Source organism: Bufo gargarizans, chromosome 6 (genome assembly GCF_014858855.1).
Source record: "Bufo gargarizans isolate SCDJY-AF-19 chromosome 6, ASM1485885v1, whole genome shotgun sequence".
In the NCBI taxonomy this organism is placed as follows: domain Eukaryota; kingdom Metazoa; phylum Chordata; class Amphibia; order Anura; family Bufonidae; genus Bufo; species Bufo gargarizans.
In genome coordinates this window covers 109,836,250-109,864,245 of record NC_058085.1, presented here as the reverse complement: position 1 = coordinate 109,864,245, position 27,996 = coordinate 109,836,250, and the positions used below count along the sequence as shown (strand labels likewise).

General features: G+C 44.7%; 1 protein-coding gene across 1 annotated transcript in view; it reads right to left on the bottom strand.

Annotated features, from left to right (window-relative positions):
• LOC122940198 (inactive phospholipase C-like protein 2) overlaps window positions 1-24,208 on the bottom strand; it is a 128,759-nt gene extending 104,551 nt beyond the window's left edge. The window contains exon 1 of the mRNA XM_044296641.1: window positions 23,947-24,208. Coding sequence (XP_044152576.1) covers window positions 23,947-24,183 — 237 coding nt within the window. The 5' untranslated portion in view covers window positions 24,184-24,208. The remainder of the gene's footprint in view (window positions 1-23,946) is intronic.
• Window positions 24,209-27,996: the final 3,788 nt, after the last annotated feature.

The window sequence follows — 27,996 nt, the reverse complement described above, 5'->3', positions numbered from 1 at the left end:
TAGCATCGCTGGTATGTCACATAGCCACATTACAGCCTGCTTTGCATCTGTTTTCTTATGTATTTTGCATATCCTTTTCCTTTCCTTTATAGCAGCTTATAGTTAGCAGCTAGGGACCATGCTTGTTATGCAGATAGGTAACAGGTTCTGTTTAGATATGCATCTGTGTTTGTATATGCATTACTATATGTCAGACCCCATTAGTAAGCGCATTGTTTTTTCTGTTCCCCAGTTTTACCGCACTGATTTACATCCTTGCAATAAAGATAAAGTTGGACGTTACTCCATTGTCAATTCATTGCCTGGATAAGGTTTAGCTGTCTGTCAAGCTATGTACCTTCACACATAAGGAGGACAGAACACCCCCAGTGCTCCCTTCTGGCCAGTAATGTCCACCAGTGTCACCCTTCTGGCCAGTAATGTCCCCCAGTGTCACCCTTCTGACCAGTAATGTCCCCCAGTGTCCCCCTTCTGGCCAGTAATGTCCCCTAGTTCCCCCCTTCTGGCCAGTAATGTCCCCCAGTGCAACCCTTTCAGCCATTAATGCCACCCATCTGGCCAGTAATGTATTCCATGCTCCCCTTCTGGCCAGTAATGTTCTCCAGTGCCCCCTTCCGGCCAGTAATGTCCCCCAATGCCCCCCTTCTGGCCAGTAATGTCCCCAAAGTTGGCACTTAAAAAAAAAAATTAAGAATCTTTTACTCACCTGTGTCCTTTTGCCGGCTCTCACTTGCTGCTGGTACGGCCCGGGATGGTGCTCTGCATCCCGATACAGCGTCATCACACCTGCCTGCTAGGGGCTTTTACTACCACATAGGCCTCAGGCCTTCTAGGCCTAAAGCCTATGACGGCGTTGGGGCAAGGAATTACGGGCTCCCATGCCCCGCCGCAATATTCAGTTGCAGCACTGCGGTCCAGTCGCAAATGGCTACAAGACTAAAAAGTTTAGTCGCCATCTAAAAATTTTAAGGCGCATTGGCGACCATTTTGGTCACCATCTGGAGCACTGTATTCTATAATTTGCAGAACGGCCACATAAATCATAAAAAAACACCAGTGTGTATAACCCCATAGAAATTAATGGGTCAGTGTGCCATCCACAAAAAATGAGGATAGCACACAGATTAAAAATATGGTCGTGCATGAAGCTTAAATAGTAAAAACTCATCTGCCTCATATCTGCAATGAAGCAGCTACGTGACAGGAATGAAACCTCTCACTATTCAAAGCTGAATCTGGCTATTAAACCTCAAGCATCAATCTGAATACAATGCAGCACTTTTCATAAGGTGGCCACTGATATATCGATAATTAAGCCTTTCTAATCAACGTCAAGCATAATCTGGTGCGTTAAAGTGTCAAACCTATGGACTACACAAACTGATATCTTAGATACAAGGAAAGCACAGCAGCCAGGGAATTATGGACAGTCGTGGTTTCTGCACACAGAGGAGCTAAGTAAACGAGCCATCCAGTCTGAGAAAAGTCTAATTCCGTGCTCACAAACAAGACCACATTTATCAAAGTCATTGCAGCTACAAAAGTGGAAAATTATTGAAGGCATCAGAGCATAGCAAATGAGGTAACATTTAATGTAGATGTGCACACAATTTCAACATATCGAGCAGAAAAGCAATAAATGACGTCTCTCTCAACAGGGAACAACTACTAGTCTGCTATCTGAAATGAAACACACATTCTCCTAAAATAAAATAGTGGCATGCAAAGTTTGGGCACTCCTGGTCACAATTACTGTTATTGTCAATAGTTAAGGAAGTTGAAGATTAACCTGTTCAGGACACATGACATACCGGTACGTCATGTATAGTTCCAATCACCGCCGCACTGCGGGCGGTGATCGAAACCCGATGCCTGCTCAAATCATTGAGCAGGCACCTTGGCTCAATGCACCGGGGGGTCCTGTGACGCCCCCCCCCCCCCCATGTCGGCGATCGCAGCAAACCGCAGGTCAATTCAGACCTGCGGTTTGCTGCGTTTCCGGGTAATTCGGGTCTCTAGGGACCTGATAACCCGGAACAGGATGGTGACCGGTGGTGTGATGATACACCATCAATCACCAGGCTGTGAGCTCTGCGCTGCGATTGGCCAGCGCTACAGCCTGGGAGAAGGAGACGCCCAGGAGAACAAGGGCAGTCTCCTCCTACTATAACCAAGTCCCCTAAGTCTCGGCCTAATATAACCCAGTGACCGAACATACCAGAGGACATAGCGGGAGAACGCACAGTAAGTGCAGTGAGATCCCTGAGCGCCGCTATACATATCATGACACTTAGTTCCAAATTTTTTGACAGATGAAAGGCCCTCTTTAAATAACTTTTGTATTTTAATAAAAAACATTTTTTTATTTTCATCTTTTACATTTTCAAAATAACAACAAAGGAAAAGGGTCCAAAGCAAACCATTGAGCACCCTGCATGGTTAGTACCTAGTAGCACCCCCCTTGGCAAGTATCACAGCTTCAATTCTTGTTTGAGGGATTTTCATCCATTATTACTTGCAAAAGTCTTCCAGTTCTGTGAGATTCCTGGCCCATGTTGCATGCACTGCTCTTTTAAGGTCTATCCACAGATTTTCAATGATGATTAGATCAGGGGACTGTGAGGGCCATGTTAAAACCATCAGCTTCCGCCTTTTGAGGTAGTCTATTTTGAGGGTTGGTTTAGGATCATTATCCATTTGTAGAAGCCATCCTCTTTTCGACTTAAGCTTTTTTACAGTTGGTGTTATGTTTTCTTCCAGAATTTGCTGGAATTTAATTGAATCTATTCCTCCCTCTACTCGTGAAATGTTTCTGTGCCATTGGCTGCAACACAATCCCAAAGTCCAAAGCATGATTGATCCACCTCCATGCTTGGAAGTGTTGTTTCCATGAGAAATTCTGTGCCCATTTTTCTCCAAACATACCTTTGCTCATTGTGGCCAAAGAGTTTTATTGTAACCTCATCAGTCCACAGGACTTGTTTCTAGAATGCATCAGGCTTGTTTAGATGTTCTTTTGCAAACTTCTACCCTGAATTTTGTGGTGAGGACGCAGGACAGGTTTTCTACTGATAACTCTTCCATGAAGGCCATATTTCTGATTTACCACAACTCCAGTGTCTGCTAAATCTTCCTGAAGGTCTTTTGCAGTCAAGCGGGGGTTCTGATTTGTCTTTATAGCAATCCTACGAGCAGCTGTCTCTGAAATTTCTGACCTTTTCTTGACCTGCACTGTTCCTAACTGCAATTTCTTAATTACATTTCGAACAGAGGAAATGGCACCCTGAAAACGCTTTGCTATCTTTTTATAGCCTTCTGTTTTGTGCGCCTCAACTATTTTCATTTGTGTTAGGCAGCTGCTTAGAAGAACCCATGGCTGCTGTTTTTTGGTCAAGGTTAGGGGAGTCTGAGTATTTATATAACTTTAAAATTTGCATCACCTGTCCTTTCCTAACAATGATGGTAAACAAGGCTTAACCCTAACATTTAAGGTGTGAGACCAATGCAGGCAAAGGCAACCATACTGGGACCTTGGCAATTGTATTCCCTCTACCATAATGCCCAATAATAAAAAGAGAAGTGGGACCTTCGATCTAGTGGCTCTTCTCTAACTATATTACTATACTATAGTACATGAACTCAACAGCCTTACAATGGCTCAGTCCACTCATGAAGAAGTGGGCATACGTGGAAGAGAAAGAAAGTAACCTTTTGTAGGCAGTTTACTGTGGTGGGAAAAACTGAAGGACTTGGTCATGATTAAAACCCATTACCATTATTTATTTTAGTAAAAAATAAAAAAAAACTGCCAAAGACATAACAGTTTTCCTCAGACACAATTAATATTTAGCCTGGATAAATCTTTCCATGAGGTGTCTGAGCTTCAAACCATGAAGGCTACAAGTGAGGTTCGCAAGAGTAGAGTAAAGTGCGAGAGAAAGATAGGTGCATAGTTTAACACTAGGCCATAATTCAACACAAGGACACAGGAACCCAAGTTTGGAAGATTTTCTTTGTGTATTGTTTGTATTCTAAAAGTTCTCCAATTAGGCTACATTCACACAACCGTAGTGTTTTTCAGATCCGCAAAACATGGATACCGGCCCGTGTGCGTTTCACAATTTGCGGACCACACATGGATGTCGCTATCATAGGAAATGCCTATTCTTGTCCGCACTTGCGGACAAGAATAGAACACGCTCTATATTTTTTGCAGGGCCGCAGAACAGGTGCAGACCCATTCATTTCAAGTCTGCACCGTTCCGCGGACCCGCAAAAAATATAGAGCGTGTCCAATTTCATACGGTCGTGTAAATGAGCCCTTAAAGGGGTAAAGGTTTTTTAATTGAAATTCATATTTAGTCTGTATTTTGTTTCTTTTACTGCTCATCCACATTTAAACATGTGCTCCATCAATATTGCTACTAAGTGTGTGTCCTGAGCAATGTAAGCATGGTTTCAACAGCTGTTTGAGGGTGAATATACCGTATTTTCCGGCGTATAAGACGACTTTCTAACACTAGAAATTATTTTCAAAATTCGGGCGTCGTCTTATACGCCAGGTAACTCAGATCCGATGTATATTCTAACCCCCAGGCGTTCCCATGGTGACGGGGACGCTTGCCTGGGGGTTAGAATATACAGGGCCCCGCCGCTCACAGGAGTACATTTATAAACTGAAATCCGTAACTTTAACTTTAATCAGCGCTCATCTCTTTACTAGGGTACCTTACTCTCAGCATCACGTGCCTGCTCCTCCAACTAGGCGGCGCAGGTGCGTGACGTCAGTGAGTGAGCGCCGCCTTTACTGCCTGTTACCGGAGCTTAGAGTAAGGTACCCTAGTAAAGAGATGAGCGCTGATTAAAGTTAAAGTTACGGATTACAGTTTATAAATGTATACTCCTCTGAGCGTCGGGGAGGGGGATCTGTGGATGGCACGGTTTAGGGGGGATCTGTGGATGGCACTGTTTAGGGGGGGATCTGTGGATGGCACTGTTTAGGGGAGGGGGATCTGTGGATGGCACTGTCATGGGGGGGATCTGTGGATGGCACTGTTATGGGGAGGGGGATCTGTGGATGGTACTGTTATGGGGAGAGGGATATGGGGAGGGGGATCTGTGGATGGCACTGTTATGGGGGGGATCTGTGGATGGCACTGTTATGGGAAGGGGGATCTGTGGATGGCACTGTTATGTGGAGGGGGAACTGTGGATGACATTGTTATAGGGAGGGGGATCTGTCGATGACACATATAGCATAAGATGCTATATAGTGTCATCCACTGATCCTCCTCCCCATAGCAGTGTCATCCACTGATCCCCCTCCCCATAACAGTGCCATCCACAGATCCCCCTCCCCATAACAGTGCCATCCACAGATCCCAGTCAGTTCCCTGGACTGGAGAAGATCGTCTTGAAGACAGGGAGGGCTGGGCATTCAGGGGTAGTCTTATACGGCGAATATAGCCCAAACCGTATATTTTAAATGGAAAAGTTGGGGTCGTCTTATACGACCAGTTGTCTTATACACCGGAAAATACGGTATCTCCACTAGATGGAAGCATGTTGTGTATTTGGAAGCCCAGGTTTCGGATCCAAATGCGCAACTTGCAACACTCATAACCATTACAAACTTGGAGAAAGGTTTCAGCTGTCAAGGTGCACGTGTGCCAATGACAAAGTCAGTGGGAGGTAGAAGGGCCTTAAATTTAATTTTAGTGAACTAGGAGAGAGGTTTTAGGACCTCCAAGGCCTTGTTTTCCCTACTGCCTACTGGTACCACAAGCATCACTAGAAAGACAATGAGAGCTTAGGGGACTACATAAGTGGCTCAGAAGCAGATGCAGGAAGCAAGGGTCTGGATCCATAGACAACTCGGCTGAGCTCACTATTGGCTACAGGCTCTACAGTAGGGACTGGCTGCACCTTAAAGGGGTTATCCAGCCATTAATACCGATGACCTATCCTCAGGATAGGTCATCAATATCTGATTGGCGGAGGTCCGAAACCCAGCAACCCTGCCAATCAGCTGTTTGAAAAGGAGTGCTGCTTCCTCTTCATTATACTGCAATTCGACTTGGAAGTGCATTGTAATACAATTACCCACTCCATTCAAGTGAGTGCTTGTAATTACACTATACCACAGCTCCACGGGAGATGAGATGTAGTGTGAAGACCATGAATCGCACGGATGGCCTCCTTCTCATCTCACAGCTCATCAGTGGGAGTGCCAGGTGTTAGACCCTCACTGATCAGATATTAATGACCTATCCTGATGATAGGTCATTAATATTAAGGGATGGACAATCCCTTTAATGGGGAAGGAGCAGCTGTACTGGGGGAACAAATGGTTAGACGGCTGGTGGCGCTTTTAAACTGGGATCTGAGGGGAGGGAGAGATATTAGATAAAAAGGTTAGCTAGAGAAGGGATATAGTAGGAAACAATGGATTCAGTGGGGTCGGGGTTAGTGAGGAAAGTAGGGAGGGGACTAGGAATATGTGTACACCAAAGAAAAATCAGAAAAGATAAAAGAAGTGGAGGGGTTTGTCTGTAAAATGACAGTATTGGGGAAGGCTCTGACAGTGTGGAGTCTTTATAGGTTAATATCCGTGGAACAGGTGATAACGGTAAAATATTAATCAGAGTTTACTATAAACCACCTAATGTAGCCAAACAGGATGAAATGCTGCAGCAAACAGGAAAGGCTGCAAACAATAACGGGTCCTTAGTATGGAATATTTTAACTATACTGACATTAATTGGGACATTCAGTCTGCTGGTTGGTCTAGAAGCTTAAAGTTTTTATACACAACTTAAAAATTACTTCTCTCAGCTGGTCAAGGAATCGGCCAGAAGAGGTAAATTTATGGATCACGCCTTGGCAAACAGACTTGGTAAAAATATAGGATGTGCAGGAATGGGGGCACTTGGGCAACAGCCACCATATGGCAGACTTCAATAAAGTCCTTCAAAAGGGAGCTACAATAATATGTAAGTTTAGAAAAACTAAAATCAGTCGACTAAAGGGCCCTTTACATGAGCCAAGAATCCGTCAGATAATCACTAACGAGCGTTCATATAAACACTGATTAGCGAATATTTGGCGGGGTAAAGGTGCCGCCAATTACCCGATGAACTAGATTCTCGCTCGTTTGTCGGGTAATTGGCCTTTTTGTGTAGGCACTTAAATAGTCATTTGCCGGCAGCAGATCATGGTGTCTAAAAAACACCCTGCTACTATCAAACAATGATTCTGTATGGAGACAAGCAATGGCTTTAGAAATCGCTCCTCCCCATACTGTGAAGGAGATCTCTACATGTAAATGACGAGCAGCCGATTGCTGGGAAGGAACGCTTCTTTCCCGACAATCGCCTGTTGAATTCTCCGGTCTAAAGGCACCTTTTAAAGAGATGTTACAAAACCGTAGAAAGTTTATACCCACTGGTAACAAAATATCCAGGAATGAAAGTAAACCAATCTGGCTAAAAAGGGGTGTACTGAATATAATAAGACAATTACAAAAACATTGAAGGCTGAGGGTTCAGAAAAAGCAATCGAGGCTTACGAAGCGCTCAAAAGAAAATGTAAAAATGTAATATTGTTGACTAAATTACTCACAGAAAAATAAATTGCTAACATTATAATCTTGATCTGAGAACTTACATAAATGCCAAAAAGAAAAAATGTAATTATACTGGCCGTCTAATAATATAATTGTAGATGACACAGGGAAGGCAGAGATACTGAACTCTTAATTTTTTCATCTGTGTTCACCATTGAGCGGCCTCAATGACACCAGATATCATTCGTGGGGGCAGTAATCAAGGTATCAAGGTTCCCTGTCAAATTTTAACACAAGACGAATAACTGGGTCCGAGCCAAATTAAATATAAAGCTGATGGCCCAGATAGCATTCATCAATAGTAATGGAACTCAGTAATTGATAGACCATTGTATCTCATCTTTTTGGACTCTCTAACATGGTCAGTGCCACAGGACTGATGGATGGCAGATGTTGTACCAATATTTAAGAAAGGTAAAAGGATGGAATTGTGTAACTACCAACCGGTAAGTTTGACATCTGTAGTATGTAAAATATTTGAAGGTATTTAAGAGATTAGCTGCAAAAATATATGGGGGTGAATACATTTATAACTGATCACCGGCATAAATTCATATAAAACAGACCACACTAAACCAACACGCTTGGTTTCTATGAAAAGGTAAGTACAAATCTGGATATTGGTCATGCGGCAGATGTGATATATCTGGATTTTGGCAAAACATTGGATACTGTACCACACAAGAGCCTTGTGCTGAAGCTACAAATGCAGAGACTATGGGACAATATATGTACCTAGATAAAGAAATGATTACAGATCAGAAAATAAAGAGTCAGCAGCGGGGAACCACAAGGGTATGTGTTAGGTCGAATTCTCTTTATCAGTGATCTTGCGGTCAGGATTGAGATTAAAATATCAGTTTTTGCCAAGGACACAAGACTGGGTAGAATACTTAAAACTAAGGATCGATCGATATTGATTTTTAGAGCCGATAACCTGTGAACTTTCAGGCAGATAGCAGATTACTTATACCGATATTCTGTGCATTTTCATTTTTGAAGAAAAAATAAATTTGGTTATGGTGTTCACCACATAGATTTTTTTTTTATATATATATTTTAATAGTTTGGACTTTTCGGACGTGGCAATATGTGATATGTTTATTTATTTTGATTTATATATTTTAGATGTAAAATTGGAAAAGGGGGAGATATACTTAATGTTTTGATGTTTTTTTAAACTTTTTTTTATATACTTTTTATTTAATACAAATACATGTGTGGTCAATACAAAGAACTGGGGCATGGTTTATTCATTCCAAGAACATTACAAGGTACCAAGGGATATTCTTTGCGAGTGGAAAAAAAAAGCTATTTACACATCAATACAAAAAAGGATTCTTTACAGATAGGGTAATCAAACTATAGAATGCCCTACCCCAAGAGGTAGCAATGGCAGATAATACTTCAGCATTGAAAAAAGGCCTAGATGCTTACCTAATAGTGAACGACATTGAGGGTTTTAATTAATCTAGCAACTAATGGCGTATTATTGATCCGAGAAAGGTTGAATTTCATGGACCTGTGTCTTTTTTCAGCCTATGTAACTATGTGTAATCAAATGAGGACCAATCCCTGTAATGAACAATAGACGTTCTGGTGGGGGATCTTTAGTAGATGACCAAATCTGTATGAAACATTAGGATAAATAGTTTATTAATCTGAAATAACTGCATTCTGATTAAATATAATTTGATCAAAATGTAGTTACTTCAGGGCAGCTAATTTAAGAGGCAGTGTCAAAGAAGAGTGACAGCGACACGAGGAAGAGGTTCCTTTCTTCTCTATTGAGAGTGGCCAAGCTAGATATCTGATAGCTTCTGTCTGCTCTGTCAGAGAGATGCAATACTCCCTCTGCATAGAAATGAATGAGTCATTACCGACTCAGCCAGCAACACTTATCTGTGCCACCAAGTTGATGCTCTTTTCATAAAGAACAGCAACAAAAGAGGCATCTGTATGAGACAACATAGACTATAGCTGATCGTACACATTAAATGAACATCAGCTGAACCAGCCAATCTCTGTGGGACCAATGACCAGCTAATATGCAAGAGCCTTCCAACTGATGGCAGATGTTGGGGAATAGAAGAAACCAGCTGTTGGATTTTGACTGCCCGATCCTTTTGTTCTCAGGATGGTAAGTCACTGGCAGTGGTTTCTGGCAGGGGGTTGCTCCCCTCTCCCTCAAAATGTGGATCCGCAAAACACGGATATTGGCCGTGTCTATCCCGTATTTTCCCTTGTGCGGGTCCTGCAGTATGTTAAAAATGGGCATTGTCCACCAAACCGGCAAGAATAGGACATGTTCTATTTTTTTTGCGGGGACACGGTATAGACATGTGCTGTCCGTATCTTTTGCAGCTGCACTGAAATGAATGGGTCCACATCCGATCTGCAAAAAATGCAGATTGGATATAGCCCAAAACTACAGTCATGTTTAGGGAGCCTTAAAATGATTTATAATGCTGTGTGTCCCTGTCAGACCTAGGGTCTACTGAACTGTACTGACGGCATTACATCAGTACAATTCATTACAGATGATGTTGGGCAGGGACACACAGCAGTATAAATCATCATTATGATGCCACATGACTCGTAATAGTTTTGGCACAGCCTCGGCAGGTCTATGCAGCAATAAAGGAGATTTATACCGACAAAGCACTCCCATAGATTTCAGGCGTAACGTACATCAGTTTTCTGGCACATATACTGACAAATGTGTCGGGCTGCGGAGTCCTCCCCTGCGGACTGCCATCTTTTTGTAAAAATGCCAAGGGTTTCTAAAAAGGTGAAAACATTGCAAATTTTGGCACAACATTCTGCACATTTTGTGCTGAAATGTGGGACTTTTTTATGTCAGAAAACTGGTGTAGAATAATGATACATTTCCCCCATGGAGGACTAGGTCCAGAAGTATATAGAAAAGACTTACACTTCTCTCTTTTGTAACCACTCCTGTGTTTGATCCCAAAAAAACACGTGTAAATTTCGCCCAAATATTCTCTAGGAGATTACACAGCTTCTATGTTCCAGAAACAGCGCCACTCTTTTCTATGGGCTGTGTCTGCTATTGCATAAGGCCACTATTAATGAAGAATATTCCGTTTTTAATGGAGATGTTATGATGAAAGGCACGTTTAAGTTTGTTAAAATTAAAGTAGCCTCAATACACTAAGCCACATTCATTTGTACTACTTTTATTTAATTCAAATAGCTTAGTTTTCCTAAGAAGTCCCAACTCTATTTGCTTTCCATAAAAAGACTAGTGCAAAAAATTTAGATGTTGGGTTAGATTCACTAATCCTATAGATGGCATTAGCTTAGACTGTCTAGACCTGCACCAGATTTATCACAGGGGCTCAGGCTGGACGATAGATCTGATGCAGGGATAGACACCTCTCTCTGACTATATACCTACAGTACTATTGTTCGGCTTACTTTGAGGCAGATTTATTTGCCAGAATTTTGTTGCAATACATTACACCTTTGGCCCCTCCCCTTCTAAAAGACTGGGGGGGGGGGAATTGTAGAAACTAGTTGCACCAATACGCACAATTTTTTGGACAGATTATAGGATCAGATACATTGATTAATATGGACAGGGTCCAAATTTACTAATCAATTAGTCTCTGGAAAAATGAAAACATTGTCATTGGTTGGTATGGGCAACTTATCAACTTTGACACATCTTCCTCAGTGCCACATGGACTAATATATATCTGTTGGGGCCCTACTTCTGGGAGCCCCACTGATTACTGGAACTTGGCTGTGCCCGTCACTCTCATAGACTTTGAATGGAGCAGGAGAGTGCATGTTCGGTAATGTTTCGGCAACACAGGCAACAATTTTACAAAGCTGGATAACCCCTTCATAGCTGCTCACATCTGCATCAGTTTGCTTTCACAGAAAAAGTCTTTACTCAGTGTGGCTCACCACTGCCGACCTCAGTTGATAGCTTTGCTGGCTGACCAAGATCACGTATAGAGGATAGGAGTACAGGTTGTCAGCTGAGGGTCTGCACAGGCGAGCAGAGAAGACTCATAACTAGTGTGTAAGTATACCTCATGCCATAAAGGAGTTTTCTGACTGTTTTATACTGCTATCCTATCCACAGGATAGGTCATCAGTATCTGATGAGTATATGATCACTATCTTATCTGATCAGTATCTGATTGGTGGGGTCTGAAACCTGGGGCCCCCTCTGATCAGCTGTTTGAGAAGGCTGTGGCACACTGGTGAAGACCATCACATAGCCTACCCTAGGCCAGTGTTGTCATGTTCATCGGTCATGTGGCCTAGGCACAGCTCAGTCCCTTTGAACTGAATGTGACTGAGCTGAGATACCAAGCACAACCACTATACAATGTACATCGCTGGGATTGGTGAGCTGTGAGGAGGTCTCCTCAAACAGCTGATCGGGGAAAGGGGGTCAGATGCCCACCAATCAGATCCTGATGACCTATCAAGAGGATAGGTTGTCAATATAAAACAGTCGGAGAACCGCTAAACTTTGTTGCTTGTCTACTAGACACCATGCATCCGATGATTCACATCTATACACTATTAGATCATGTATGTAGATATGCACATACACATTCATACAGATGACGTGGACAATCTCTTAGCAGACGCGAGCACCAGCTGGGCTTACGTAAATGCACAATCAGACTTATTAGAATTTAGATGACAGACCCCCATTCCCCCTTCCCTAGTGTATCTAATTCATTAGCATTACACGCTGTCTGCTGATGTCAATGGCTGGCGTGTCACCCGTAGACACAGCCAGGATGTCCCCAGAGTCAGGATAGGACAATTGATAGTTTCTCTTCCCTTTGCACGTTTCCACTTCTGCACATTTGAGATGAATTTCTTATAAAACTATGGCCGCTTTCATTTTTAATTCCTCTTAAGTCCACGTGCCACACACTTAATTTCAGGTTGCACATGTTCTCAACAAATGACAAAGAGGATTTTGTAAAAAAGTAACATAACTATCATGAATCTTTTGTACCATGGAGACAAGTCTGTAAATAACACTTGTCGGGTCTGTAAGTTTAGGTCTCAGGCACACGTCACAGCCTTCAAACAATGTTATTTCATGATGTCAAAAACATTAGGTGGAATCCCCCTTTAACCCGTATGACTGCCTACTATCACCACCATTTAGAAAGTTAATTTCCCCAAATTATAAGCGACTCCAGAGGCTAAGCGTAAATTGGTATTTTGGTTACAGCCACAGTATAGGGGATAATGATCAGATCGGTGGGGATCTTACCGTTGAAACTAGTGTTGAGCGAAGCGAGCTTCAGAGGCTTCACCCAAAATCGCTTTGTTCAAAACTTCGGAATAATACTGTACGGAGATCCGATAGTTATTCACAAAGTCGTGTGTGACTTCGTTGACCTCGTAATTGATTTTTAAAGTGGAAATACACTTTAAAACTTGAAACCAAACTCGGTTTCGGTTCCGAGGTACTAGATGGAACCGAAGCCGAGTTCACTTTCAAGTTTTAAAGTGGTTTTCCAGTTTAAAAATCAAATACTGAAGTTATTCAATGAAGACACGTGCGACTTCGTGAATAACTTACTTTGGCTCAACGGCGGGGATATTGGGACTTGGAGCCCCTCTGATGTGATAACGATGACCTATCCTGAGGATGTCATAATTATCATTATCTTTTCCAGGATAACCCCTTTAACCCTTAGAGGACCTTGCAATTTTCCATTTTTTCATTTTCATTTTTCACTCCATACATTCCCAGTGCTATAACGTTTTCATTTTTCTGTTCACATAGCATTATGAGGGCTTATTTTTTGCGGGATAAGTTGTACTTTCTAATGGCACTATTTAATTCTGCCACAGTTTAATTTATTTTTTTACCACGTTCCCTATGTGGTAAAATTAACCTGTTACTCCAGGTCAGTACGATTACAAGGATACCACACAGTTTTTCTTGCATTTTAATACTGAAAAAAAATAAAAACCTTCATATAAATTAATTTTGTTTTTTCATTGACATATTCTGACCCCTATAACTTTTTTGTAGTTATGTGTACAGAGCTGTACAGGGCTTATTTTTTGTGGGACGAGTTGTACTTTTCAGTGATACCATTTTGAAGCATGTGTGACTTTTTGGTCACTTTTATAAAAAAGATTTTTGAGCCATTTTATTTTTTTCCATTACGCCATTCACATATGGGATAATTATTGTTATATTTTAATAAACGGTCATTTTCGCACACAGCAATGTTAATGAGGTGTATTTTTTTTATTTATTGGTTATGTATTTTCATTTTGATTTTGGGGAAAGGGGGGCGATTTTATATCTTTTTATATTTTATAAACAGGCAATCATTAGATTTCTCATTGTGTTCTTTGATGGCTAAATAGCCATAATAGAACACTTAATTTACAATACACCCATACAGTGCTGCCACCAGTGTGGCCTGTTTTTGTGTATTGTAGTAATAGCTACCGAAGTCTGCTTGGGGATTCGGGCTATTACTATACCGTAACATGTTCCCTGATCTCAGCAGCTCCCGCTTCCTGAATGCTCAGATGCTGTGGTCACATTTGACCATGGCATGTGAGGGGCTAAGTGTACTGGAGCAGCCGTTGGGCTGATCGCATATATCCCCCGCAGGTTTCGGCTGTTTTAAACTGCCAAAACCCAGTGGCTATTGCTTCACGCACGAGTGGGCGCCATCTTTAAAGTGGTGACTTCTGCTGTACATGTAGCCAAGGGGTAAATACAGTTGAAAAAGGACATAAGTCCACCAAGTTCAACCAAGATGAATGGCAATAAGTCAATGATCAATAAATGGGGACTTCAGGAGGAGGTGCTACCTTCAAGGATGGCTTACAGTAGGTGGATAATCAGCATATACTTTTTTGTAGTTAAATATGATGCTTTTCGGAATTGTACTGGTCTCATTATCAGATATAACAATGACTTTTAGAGATGAGTGGAGCATCACTGTGCATGCCTGACCTGTCACTTCGTTCATTTCAAGGAGTTCCATGGGGTCCCAGCAATAGGACCCCCCCTCTGTTCTAATAGTTATCCCCTATCCAGTGAATAGGAGATAACTTGCCAAAACCAGAATACCCCTTCAAAGCTCCTAGGCCCAATGCAACATCTGATACAGGGTACTCTACCTACTATATGCCATTTATAATACTGGTGTCTTCTTATGTGGGAGAGGGGCTTTTGGGCACCAGGGCTCGGGTGTGAATGCTACCTCTGCAACTCTTTCTGTTGCTGCCTAGGGCTGGCATCACTCCAGGGATTATCACTGGAAATAAGACTAGGGGATCATTTACATTTTATTATGAAGACCCTTCTTGAGGCCAGAAGGTATTACCTGTGAAAACCTTAAATTGTAAAAAGCATTTCAGTAGAGGATAGAATCTAATAATAAAATCCAGCAACAGATAAATCCAACATGTCCGGTCATTCTTTCTCTTGGCATCTGACACAGATGAAGAGTTGGGACACCACCATACACATTAAATAATTGGTGGATTCGGCTGACGTTCATCTCATGTGTACGGACACCTTTACTCACCTTTTACATATATTATATTCAAATTGTGCTGTTGAAAATACACTAGGCCAGTGTAAATTAAGAAATGGATGGTCATACATACTACTTTAAAAATCAGTTGAAAAATTGGTAAATGTAACTTGTACAATGCAATTCCTGGTTAGCCCCTTTTAATGGCTACCTAAAAAGATGATGACAAAATTGAAGATAAATAGAAAAAAAAAAAATTGATATTCTTCAGTGTATTATATCCTTTAAAGGGCTTGTCTGGGTTCAGACCTGAACCCGGACACAACACGATCAGCACTCAGCACTGGTGCCTTGCAGCGCTGGGGTCCTAGGTTTGAATCCGACCAAAGACAACATCTGCATGGAGTTTATATGTTCTCCCCGTGTTTGCTCCGGGTACTCCAGTTTCTTCCCACACTCCAAAGACATACTGATAGGGAACCAAGATTGTGAGCTCCATTGGGGACAGAGTGATGCTAATGTCTGTAAAGCGCTGTGAAATATAGTATTGCTATATAAGTGCATAAAATAATAATAATTCACCATGAATGAGTGGAGCATCTGAGTTTTTCACGCTCCGATGCTCCCCCTTTCGCTGGGCTCAATCACACAGGGCAAGGGAAGCAGTGATCCCGGCAGTCACTGGCACAATTCATGGTAAATGAGTGCAGATCGGGTTGTGTCCAGGTTCAAAATAAAACCCCTTTAATGGGTACCTGAAAAGATGACGACAAAATTGCAAGCTTTCGAGACCACTCAGGCCTCTTCTTCAGGCATCTTTTAACACAATATCACAAGAGTCACATGTCGTAGTTTTATTCCGGCCGCCTCTCGGCATGCTTGCCGTGCTGCAGCCGGAACTCCGGCCCTCTCCCAGTACAGTCAATGGGGCCGGAGCGGACATCCGACGGCACGCATGCGCTAGCGGCAGCATGGATCCAGCAGGCTGTTAACCAGCCGGAACAGCCTGCCGGAGAAGGCTGCCGCTAGTGTGAAAGTAGCCTAACAGAAAGCACCAAACAAAAACTCCAATAGTACTACGACAAGAGGCAGACACTGTGGTGTACAAATATGTCCTCAGAGACTGTGTTAAACATGCCTGAGGAAGAGCCTGTCGTCATCTTTTCAGTTGGCCATTAAAGGTTATCATCCACTGACAAATCTTGAATCTTCTATTTACTGGTTAACATGGTACAAATATATTTTTTACTTACGCAATGCAGTAACGTATACATTTTACGGAGCCACTGTTGCCTAGTCATTGTTGGCAGAGTGTTCTTCAATAGAAGTATAAAGGGAATTCCAGAAAAAGGATGAGCGCAGCTTTATTTGTCATAATCCAACTTCTAAGAACCTCCACATACATTGAGGTGCATTGGTGTGAAGACCTCACGTACGAGCGGCACGTATGTTAGAGGAACACTGAATCTAAAACCTGCAGCTTATACATGACACAAGAAGACCAGGTCAATCACTGCTGCCATGACAAAGACCAGTAAATTGAGCAGTGGCAATAGCTAGTGATTTGACCAAGGTTGAAGTAAGGTAAGGAAAGGAAAGAGTCACTTAGCAGTAGATGTCTGAAGCCGGAATATGCCTGTATCAGCATGCCGTATAGCAGAATTACCTCTAAGGGAAGGAGGGATGAATGGGATAGTCCAGTGATACATCCCCAAACACCTAGTCACCTTATATCAGTTCCGAAATGTCTCATTTAAAGCACCTGACCTGTAAATCCACAAATCCACATCATTACTGTCTGCCCCCCCCACCCCCTCCTTTCAATCTGCTGTTTCTATCTATGATTTACAATTACCGCCGAGGCGCAATGATGTCTCCATCCCCTTCACCCCTCGGAAATGATATTTTATTTGGGGGCAGAAAAGCCCTGTATGGTGAGAGATTGTCGTCTCTGGAGGTCTATGGCTGTGCTTTGTATCCTGCTCTCAGATCTTGCTCTGCGATGAATAATTAAGCACCCAACCTCCTAATGCAGATCTTGCATCGATGATGAGTATGAAGTACAGCTTGTCCTTCCTTCCATCTTGTCTTATGGCAGCACATCCATCAATATTGCCTGAAAGACTTTACTTGTTCATATTCTGGCAGAATGATCTAGTTAACAACCTCTTAGGCTGACCAGTATTTCAGTGCCGTCACACCTGATGTACCACGGCATAGCTTGCATTCCAATAATTAGTCCGAGTTCAAAAAAACTAAAAACATAATAATTGTTAAAGACAGGGAAGGTATTGAAAAAACTCTACTCACCGTTGCAAACCGTCTCTGATCCTCAACGAGGCAGTTATTACGTCATGTGTGGTAAGTGGCATGAGACTGCTGAGGCCAGTAATTGGCTGCAACGGTCATATGTGGTAAATGGGCACATCACTGATGTAGGAAAAGAAACCCCGGCGGGGAACAGAGGGAGGGGTTCAGAGTGGCAAGTATAACTTTTTTTTCCAATTATTTTAATACCATCCCATGCCTTAGAATTCTTTTATTTCTTAGACGACCCCTTTAAACACCTGTATACACCGTCAATGTTTATATCAGGTATTCATCTATGTGTAATACTGGAGTAAAAGGGACAGGTCTTGTGCTTATCATAAGACCAGAAAATGATAGCACTACATCTGGAGTAGTAAGAATAGTTACCAAAGCAATGACACCGTAATAATACTAAGGCCCCTTTTTTTATCACGCGCGTGCAAAACGCATTGCACCCGCACGATAAAAACGGAACAACTGAACGCGATCGCAGACAAAACTGAATGACTTTGTTTGCGAAATTGCACATTTTTCACTGAATGCATTCGCAACGTATCCGGACCTAATCAGGCTCCAACCCACCCAGAACTTTTCTCTGAGTCCTATCTGTGAGCAGCAGACTATATGAGGACTTGAGTTTATTACATAGTTTTGTTTGTATACTAAAACTTTTAGTATAACTTACTTTCAATCCATGAAAAAAACCCTGTAGATATGTTCAATTAGGACATATCAACATTAAAGAGGGGTCAACCCCTGCTTGGGATCCTCATTCTATGAGCCAAAGCATAAAGATGCTTTGAATGAGACAAACTCTTTAAATCCCTCCTCATTCTGGACTTATGGGTGGTCTTACTCAAAGACATACAAAGAGAGTTGCATACTCTCATTGGAAAGGCTGTCAAAGCACTAAATTAGACTGGACCCCCCCAAATTGGAAGGATCCCAGACTTTGAGGAGGGATCCACATGGGATTATGGTCATCCCTTTGTATTTTTTGGCTAGAATTATCCCGCCAAAAGTTGGTGTTTGCCATCTCTGGGCAGATAACCTGGGATGGCACAGCTATGCTAATTGGTGTTGTCCCCGCTTGGGCAGAATTTGTGCAAGGGTGGCAACGGGCGTATGAATAGTCTATTGGTTTGTCCAAGATAAGATTCTGAGGTCTGGGGAAGTTTTCTCCCCCAGTAACGGAATCTTATTGGCTATGGGTAGAGCACTGTGGGGTATAAATGTGCATGATTTGAGCTCCACTTGTGAACTCCACCAAGTCATCCGGATTCCAGATTCTTCAGCTCCACCTCCCTTTTATTTTGGATTGTTTGCTAGAGCTTCAGCTTATGGCCAAGCTCATGTTTATAAGTTGTTTTAAGTTTAAATGGATAGAAGTTTGACCTATAATCCTGTGAACAGGGATTGACATCAATACATTTTAAAATATACAGAGTTTCCCCACAGATCTATGTATCTATCTGGTCAGCTCCTCCTGCCCCATAAAAAGGCAAGTCATGTGACAAGATCGCTTTCATTTCTTATTTTATATGAATAAAATTGTTTTGTAATATAAAAATATCAGTGTCAGACTTGAATATGTTGGGTCCAGGAAAACGATTAATCACCAATAGGTCTAGTACTGTAACAATTACTGTCACTGGGATACTCTGTTAATTTACCATATGCCACACTAAGAAGAGTAGATACACGTCCCATAAGTTAAAAATTAGGAAAACGATGCTAAATCTATGCAGGATGCTTGACCTATCAATGTGCTCTAATGGTAGATTCTCATCTAAAGGAATAAAGATTCTCATGATGGAGACCACCAAGCTGGTGGAAGTCTTAAAGGCCAGGCAATGTTTCCTTGAGAGAATTCTTTAGCGCCACCCCCTGGAGAGTAGCCAACCAGGTGACATCTAGAGAGCCAGCTTTTGTCCTCCTGAATAAGAACTTATTTACATTCCCTAAGGGTATATTCATATTGCTTTGTAAAATTGACCTCACCTTCACCAGCCCCTCCGATCCAGTCCCCGAGCTGCAGCCAGTGACTTATTTGTGGTGGCTGCAGTGATGACGTATACCGTTGCAGCCAATGGCCTTAGGCTCTTCACCACTGAGGCCAGTGATTGGCTACAGAAGTATATAGGACATCACCAGTATGTTGGCTGAACCCACAGATTTTGTCGGGACTGGCTGACGATCTAATGTGCATGGGTGACCTCCTGACAGCAGATGTCAGAGGAGAGAAGGATCGGACAGTTGGATTTCAATAAGCCTGATCTTTTTGTCCTCTGGAGATAATCAGGTGCCCGGTGTCCAGCAGTGGATGTGTGCACATGTATACCGGGGTTTAGAGAGAGAAGCTATGGACTGCAGCTATAGGCCAGCTTTATACGTGGTGCTAAAGCAAGCCATGGATAGGAGCAGGTCTCAGAGGTGGAACCCACACCGATTTCAACAAGGAGGCCCCACTGTGAATAGACAGCAAGCTGTGCATGCGTGAATTTCTCCATTCACTTCTATAGGACTTTCTAAAATACCTGAGCAGTGGTTTGGCTATTTTGATAAGTCCCACTGAGGTGAATGGAGGGGTGACAGCGCACGCGCAGCTTGCTCTGCATTGACTGCTATGAGACAGAAGCGGGTCTCAGAGGTAGGCCATAAATGGCAAGATGGGAATACCCCTTTAATAAATCCATTTTTAATCTGCTCATACAGGTAAGGTAAAAGTTGTCTGAAATGGCCTATTTCGGCCTGCCATGGCCGGCCACTGGCTGCTGCTGGTAGCCAGACTGCTTGGCGTTACCCTGAGAATTAAAATTTGTGGAGCACATGGGACCTGCCAACTCAGTTGCTACTGAAATGAGCTAGATCTCCCAGGGTACTTTCACACTTGCGGCAGGACGGATCCCACAGGCTGTTCACCATGTCGGATCCGTCCTGCGGCTATTTCGCCGTGCCGCTGGACCGCCGCTCCGGCGGTGCACGGAGAAAGGGCGCCAGACTAAAATTACTGCATGTCTGGCTTTTTAGTCCGGCGGCTTTCTCCGTACACCACCGTGCTGCGCCGGAGCTTATAGTTAATGGGGACAGAGTGGTGGTCCGCGGGCACGGCAAAATAGCTTTAGGACGGATCCGACATGGTGTACAGCCTGTCGGATCCGTCCTGCCGCAAGTGTGAAAGTAGCCTAAAGATAAATGTCTCATGTCTATGGCCAGCCCGACCACTGATGACAAACATTCAGAGCTATGTACACCTTTGGGGGTATTTTTTATGATTGCATGATACTCATTTGGGGCTAAAAAAAACTTTTTTTCTTATTGATCTGTATTAAAAATGTTCAGTTCTTTTTGAGATATAGGGTTAAAAATCAGTCTGTTTGCAGGCTGTCAGTTTTTGTCTTTGAATTCTGTCAGCTGGTGGCTCATGGCTTAGGCTACTTTCACATCTGCGTTTTGCTTTCCGGTTTTGAGATCCGACTGGGGATCTCAAAACCAGAGGAGAACACTTCAGTTTTCTCTCTATTCATTGTCAATGAGAACAAAACTGAACAAACCGGAATGGAGCGCATCAGAACGCATTCCGTTCCCTTTCATTCCCATGCCGGACACAAAAACGCAGCAAGCAGCATTTTTGTGTGTGTCCTGGGAAACTGAAGATGCTGGATCCAGCATCAAAAACCATGGTGCCGGATCAATTTTTTTCAGACACGGAAAAAACGGATCCGGCTCCCATTGACCTACATTTCCGCCTATAGCAGGCCGCGACAGGGATGAGCCTCACTAGCGTCACAGCAGCGGCCGTATGGGAATCAGGAGCAAGGCGGGGGTCGGGGTAAGTATAACCTATATAAGGTGCCCGGGCATTTGGGGGGTCATTATAGGGGTTGGATAACCCCTTTAAGATATAATTTATATAAAAGACAAAAATCAGCAGATGCACCCAATCTAATATTTTGCTCCCTGTATAGACGGCCTAGGGCTGCATTAAACTATTATTTTAGAAATCAAGTATTCTATCGATTATTTTTTACGATTAATCGAGTAATCTAATAAGAAAAAATGAATTAATAGACTGTTTTTCCTTTATAAAAACTCATCAGACCCCCTGCCATCAGTTACCAACACCCTTCGTTCCCCCCTGTGAGATCAGCCCAAGTGCATCAGTTCTCCCCCCTTGTGCCATCAGCTCCCTAACTTGTGCCAGCAGCTCCCCCCCTTTGTGCCAGCATCTCTCCCCCCTTGTGCCATCAGCTTTCCCCCTTGTGCCACAATCCCCCCTGTGCCAGCAGCTCTCCCCCTTGTGACATTATCCCCCCCCCCTTGTACCAGCAGCTCTCCCCCCTTGTGCCATAATCCCCCCCCCCCCTTGTGCAAGCAGCTCTCCCCCCCCCCCCCCCCCTGCTCCTCCTGACAGCCGGAGTGCACAGCGTCATTGGTTGCTATGACGCTGTGCACTCCGGGCACCCGGCCTGAATCGCACCAACTTACTTTTCCAGCAGGGCCGTCGCCGACACTCCATCGTTCCGTCACACAGCGCGTCAGGTCACGGCGTGCGTACGTCAGTGCAGAGCGGGACCATCGACGTGCTGTGGAGTGTCCGGAGGCCCCCTGCTGGAAAGCTGAGCATTCCGAGCGCAGCGGGAAACCACGGAGCGGTAGTAATAGCAAGCGCTTCACTCCCGCTCCGTGGTTACGTGACACAAACGAATCCTCGCTGCAAAAAATTTGCATCGAGGATATTTTTGTGTCTGATTACTCGATTTAGTCGAGTACTCGTTGTAGCCCTAATACGGCCATATTAAGGTTGTCTGCATGCCATCTGAGAACTTAATTATTGCCCACATACTTAAAGGGGTATTCCGGTTTCATGAAGTTGATGACCTATCCTCAGTATAGGTCATCGATTTTAGATCGGTGGTGGTCTGACTGTCTGCAACCCCCTTGATTAGCTGTTTGAAGGGGCTGCGGCACTAGTGCGAGAGCTTCAATGTTACCTGCACGCCATTGTGATTATAAGAGTTCTTCCCATTCAAGTGAATGGGAAATGAAGCTGTAATTACCCCGCACAAGGTGAACGGCATGCAGGTAACATTAAAGAGGACGAAGCGCTTACACTAGCGCAGCTGATCGTCATGGGTGCAGAGTCAGACCACCACCGATCTGATATTGATGACCTATACTGAAGATAGGTCACGAATATCATAAATCCGGAATATCCCTTTAAATGTCTGACATCCTCTATAAAATAGTAGGTGACTTGTGCTGTTAGAAAGTGAGATGGGTTACAGCGAGGAGGGCGCTGAAGCCTCGGCATTCTCAGCTATTCATAGATCCAGCTGCAGTCTGCACACTGAACGCTATGATTTGCATCTCATGACAAGGATAAATGACATGGACACCCAAGTCATTGCCCTGGTAAATAAGCCAGGAGATTAGGGTTAAGTATAAGGGAGCATCCGTACATGGAGAAGTGGGGATGCAGCAGAGCCAGGTTAGTCAGATGACATAGCCCTCATGCACAAGGCCGGTGCCGGATATTGGCCGTGTTCGTTCCACATTTTGCAGAATGGATCGTCCGGCCCCCCAGAGAACTGTCCTATTCAAGGATAGGACATGTTCTATATTTCTGCAGGGCCACGGAATGGATATACGGATGCGGACAGAACACAGTGCGCTGTCTGCATCTTTTGAAGTGAATGGGTACACACCCAACCTGCAAAGAATTTGCATCGGATGTGGACAAAAAAGACGGTCGTGTGCATGAGCCCTTACAATACACAACCCAAAATATATCAATGACGAATTCAATTCCGGCTGCATTTGAGTATGGGAGAGCAACATAGTATCCGCAGAAGGACGCTTACTGACGCTGGTGGGTTAAACTTTACTTGTAAACCGCCATTATCAACATTTGGAATGTGTGTGGCCCCTTTTGGCGGGACAGTTAGAGGGGGGATGTATCAGGGGATTTACCGGCCCTACAGAGTGACCTCTACCAGGTTTCCAGGACGTCAGCAGTTGTGTGTCCTCTGATGTGCTCTCTACTATAGCCGGCCACATCCTCCAGTCTCAGAATCGGCCCCACAAGACAATAGGTAGTCGCAGCAGGAAAGATGTGGTGTGTAGAAAGGAAACATGTTACACGCGCCCTTCATATGTGCAGAACATGTTCCAAAGACCAGTTACGCCTTCAGCCTACTTCATGGACACATTCTCTTAGAAATGTTATGGGAGAGATGATTGAGGATTAGTGGGTATTATTGGGCATATTGGCATCCAAGAGCCATATGTAATCCCATGCTGGTATTTCTATGGACACCATGAGCCTCTGCCGAGGACTATGGTATCACGTAACTGGCATTTGGATCAGTAATAAGACATTAGCTGCAGATGGGGCACATGGTCAATCGCCCCCTAAGAACTATAGTATATTGGAAAGAAGGTAGCATGAGTATTACAGTTCTACAGGTTTATTGAAGATGGTGGTCCTACCTTCATGATCCCAGTAGTCCGCACCGTCCCCTGTACTCTTTCTCCCGAGTGGTCCCTGCTGCTCCTCCCAGACTGTGGACTGTCCTCTGAGCATCCTCCATTCAGCACCAACTCCTCTCCACGATCAGGTACATGGAGCCCCCCTGAGGTAAAGGTGCCTCCATCCTGGACCCCTAAAAGTCCCACCACGGCAGCGGCTGCAGCAGCGCAGGCTGCAGAGTCCCGTCCATCTGCCATAGTGAGAAGACTCAGCCTGGCATGCTGGTGCTGAGGAAATGAACTGCTAGATGTGTGCGCACACCGACACTGCCCACATGAGGAAAGGCATGGGGATCTTCAGCCTATCTGCATCCTACTAAATCCCGAGAAGTCCCCCGGTGTCCAGACCTATGCCATGTACGGCCAGGATATTCTACTTGTGGGGGATCTGTGCTCGGGGTAAATAATGGGAATTACAGAGAGCAGAGGATGTCAGTCAGGTGGGGATTAGTATAGCAGGGATAGAGGACTAGCCGGGATCTGTTCTGTAGAATCCCTGTATTGGTGGGGATCTGTTCTGTAGAATCTCTGTATTGGTGGGGATCTGTCCTGTGGAATCCCTGTATTCGTGGGGATCTGTCCTGTGGAATCACTGTATTGGAGGGAATCTGTCCTTTGGAATCACTGTATTGGCCAGGATCTGTACTGTGGAATCATGGTATTGGAAGGGATCTGTGCTGCTGGGTAGTGAGTTTGTGAAGATTTCAAATGTGGTGCCAGTGGATTAGTAGGGATCTGTGCTGCAGGGTCAGGAGACATGCTCTGTGGGATCACAATGAGGTAGTGGGAATCTGTGCTGTAGTCAGTGGGATTAATAGAGATTTGCGCTGCAGGATCAGTTGGGATCTGGAGATGGTTAATGTGTCTGTTCTGCAGGATCAGTTGGGATCCAGAGGGGTTGATCTCTCTGTTCTGCAGGATCAGATGGGATCCAGAGGGGTTGATATCTCTGCTCTGCAGGACCAGTTGCAAAGTGGAGGGGTCGATCTCTCTGTTCTGCAGGATCAGATGGGATCCGAGGGGTCGATCTCTCTTCTGCAGGATCAGTTGTGAAGTGGAGGGGTCGATCTCTCTGTTCTGCAGGATCAGATGGGATCCGGAGGGGTCGATCTCTGTGTTCTGCAGGATCAGATGGGATCCAGAGGGGTTGATCTCTCTGTTCTGCAGGATCAGATGGGATCCGGAGGGGTCGATCTCTCTGCTCTGCAGGACCAGTTGTGAAGTGGAGGGATCGATCTCTCTGTTCTGCAGGACCAGTTGGGATCCGGAGGGTTCGATCTCTCTGTTCTGCAGGATCCGTTGGGATCGATCTATCTGTTCTGCAGGACCAGTTGGGATGTGGAGGGGTCGATCTCTCTGTTCTGCAGGATCCGTTGGGATCGATCTCTCTGTTCTGCAGGACCAGTTGGGATGTGGAGGGGTCGACCTCTCTGATTATGTGTGCGGGGCGCTCCTGGATCAGTGGAGATCAGCGGCGCAGTCTCTGGATTCCGGAGCGGGGGTCCGGGCTGTCGGCGCGCCCGGTGCGTCCTCTGCAGGGTGGCCCGGGGTGCTCGCTCTGCAGCCGGCTCAGCGTCGCCCCATCCTCCCGTGTGTCTGTGTGGAGCCGCCCCCTCCCCCGTCCTCAGCGCTGGGACTTCCTCACTCGCATGTGCTGCACCCGGGGTCCGCACCGTTAACCCTTGCACCGCCGCAGCCCGCATCCAGCTCCCCCACTGCCGCCATTAACCCTTCACTCACTGTCGGGGGCTCCTGTCAGTTGTGTCACAGTATGCGGGATAGCTTGTCACGGATTAGCAAAGCACGATTGACATGGAGCTGTCAAAAGATCCGAGATAAACACTGAAAATGGCCAATTTGCACTTTCCCCCCATTGTCATGTGTGTGCCCAGTCAGATGGTGCCATTCGTGGACAGCTGGGTGATGTAATTGGTATCCCTGCTGCATTTTAGTGTTTTTATTGCATAGTGGTAATAGGACCACCAGATGAAGGGTAAGGGGTGCACCCACCTAGCCTTTCTGCTGCCTGAGGCGAAAACTAAACCAGTGAAACCCCCCCCCCCCCCATGCCAATTTCTTCACCTAACCCCTTTGCCACAATGAAAGCGCTCATTGCCCATGCCCCCCCCCCCTCCCCCCTCCCTCACCACTACCTGGTGCTGCCTGAGGCAATCCCCTCACCTGGCCTCATTGGTGGTGCAGTATTCACACTGGTATGTACCTGGACAAAAAGGCAATATTGCCTGTAATGTATAGCTAAGAGGTGGACTACAATGTCCTGGGGTCACGGTATCAGAACGCAATCCATTGCCAAATATTATGTCATAGTCACTAAAAACAACCGAAACAATATGTCACCCAGGCCTAAGGAACATCCCTCGGGGCAAGGAACCAGCCAGAAGATCCAATGAAATGAAGCTTTCAGTATTTATTTTGCAGATATGTACGAATATGTCACCCAGGGGCGGATTGGCCATAGACCTTACATGGAAATGTCCCGGTGGGCCGATGACCAGGGGTCCGCCTGAGCCCTCCTCACTGCCAGCTAGTGGAGGTTTTTGGGGATATATTTTGTGCTCCTCGCAGTTATTTGTGATGGATTGTGGTGTTTGGCTCTGTTGGGGTGGTATAATGTGCCACAATATGGTATTGCTGGCCCTGCCTTCCATCAGTATGGACCCAACTACAAAACGGGGCCACTTTTAGTATTTTTTCCAGGGCCACTTTAAGTTCCCAGTCTGCCCCTGATGTCACCCCAGTTTACTTTGGTAAGACACACGTCTATAGCTTTCCAGGGGTCTTTGTAACAGGTCCACCCCCAGAACATGTATCCCTTCCTGACATTAGCTTTGGTCCCCAACATGCACAAGCTCGGCCCACAAATGTCCTCTAGCTAAAAGTGTTTAGTCATTTTCATGAACAGCCTTAGCTCATTGACATGTCAAAGGGACAGGAAGCATGCACACAGCAAAGCAGCATGTATGGACACAGGGCAGATTCTAAATGGATCAAGGGGGCTCCAGGTTCCACTGATGGTTCCATATCAGGCTGGATGGCAGCTAGAGGTGTGATCCAAGTCTTGTTTCAGGGGGTCTGTCAGCAGGTACGAGCATGCTAATCTGCTGACAGCACCAGGTAGAGACTGGGGAGAGCAGGACAAACGCCTTTTGCAAGGCTTTTCTCATCAGCAGTAGTGAGAATATTAAAGGAGTTCTCCAGGATTTTTCTCCTCAGGACAGGTCATTAATATCAGTTTAGCGGGGGTCAGATTCCCGACGCCCGACCAATCAGCTGTATGAAGACTCTGCAACGATCCTTGAGCTCTTAGGACTCTTCCTACGCCATGTGATGTCATGTTCATCGGTCACATGGCCTAGGCGCAGCTCAGTCCCATCCAAGTGAATGGAGCTCAGCTGCAATACTAAGAACAGCCACTATCCAATGGATGGCACTGTGAGGAGACTGCTCCAGTGAGCGCCAAGACTTCCCCAAACCTCTGATCGGCAGAGGTGCCTGGAGTCTGTGTCCCGCTGTTCTCATACTGATGATTTATCTCGAGGCTAGATCATCAATATGAAAATCCTGGAGAACCCCTTTAAGCTTTATTCTGTCGATTTCTGCTCTCTCAAGTGCCCAGTGCAAGGCTTCATTGTAAAGTGCTCTCTGCATGGAGCTGCTTCACAGACCCTCCCCTTTTAGTGACAGTTGTGGTAGTCTCCTGGTTGGATGCAATAGCTGTCACTCAGAGCAGAGGGGCGGGATTGTAAAGCCGTTCACTGCACAGTACACTTCACATTGAAGCTCCACCTCTCGGGCACTTGAGACAGAATTTGGCAAAATAAAACTTATTTTTCTCACTACTGAGAAAAGCTCCACAAAAGGTATGTTTGTGCTGGACTTTTCTTCTTATTCTTAACACAAGACCTGGTTCACGTCTCTAGCTGCTATACAGCCCGAGATAGAGCAGATTGAAGCCGCCCCCCTTCAGCTGACTGTGATCTAGGCCAGCAT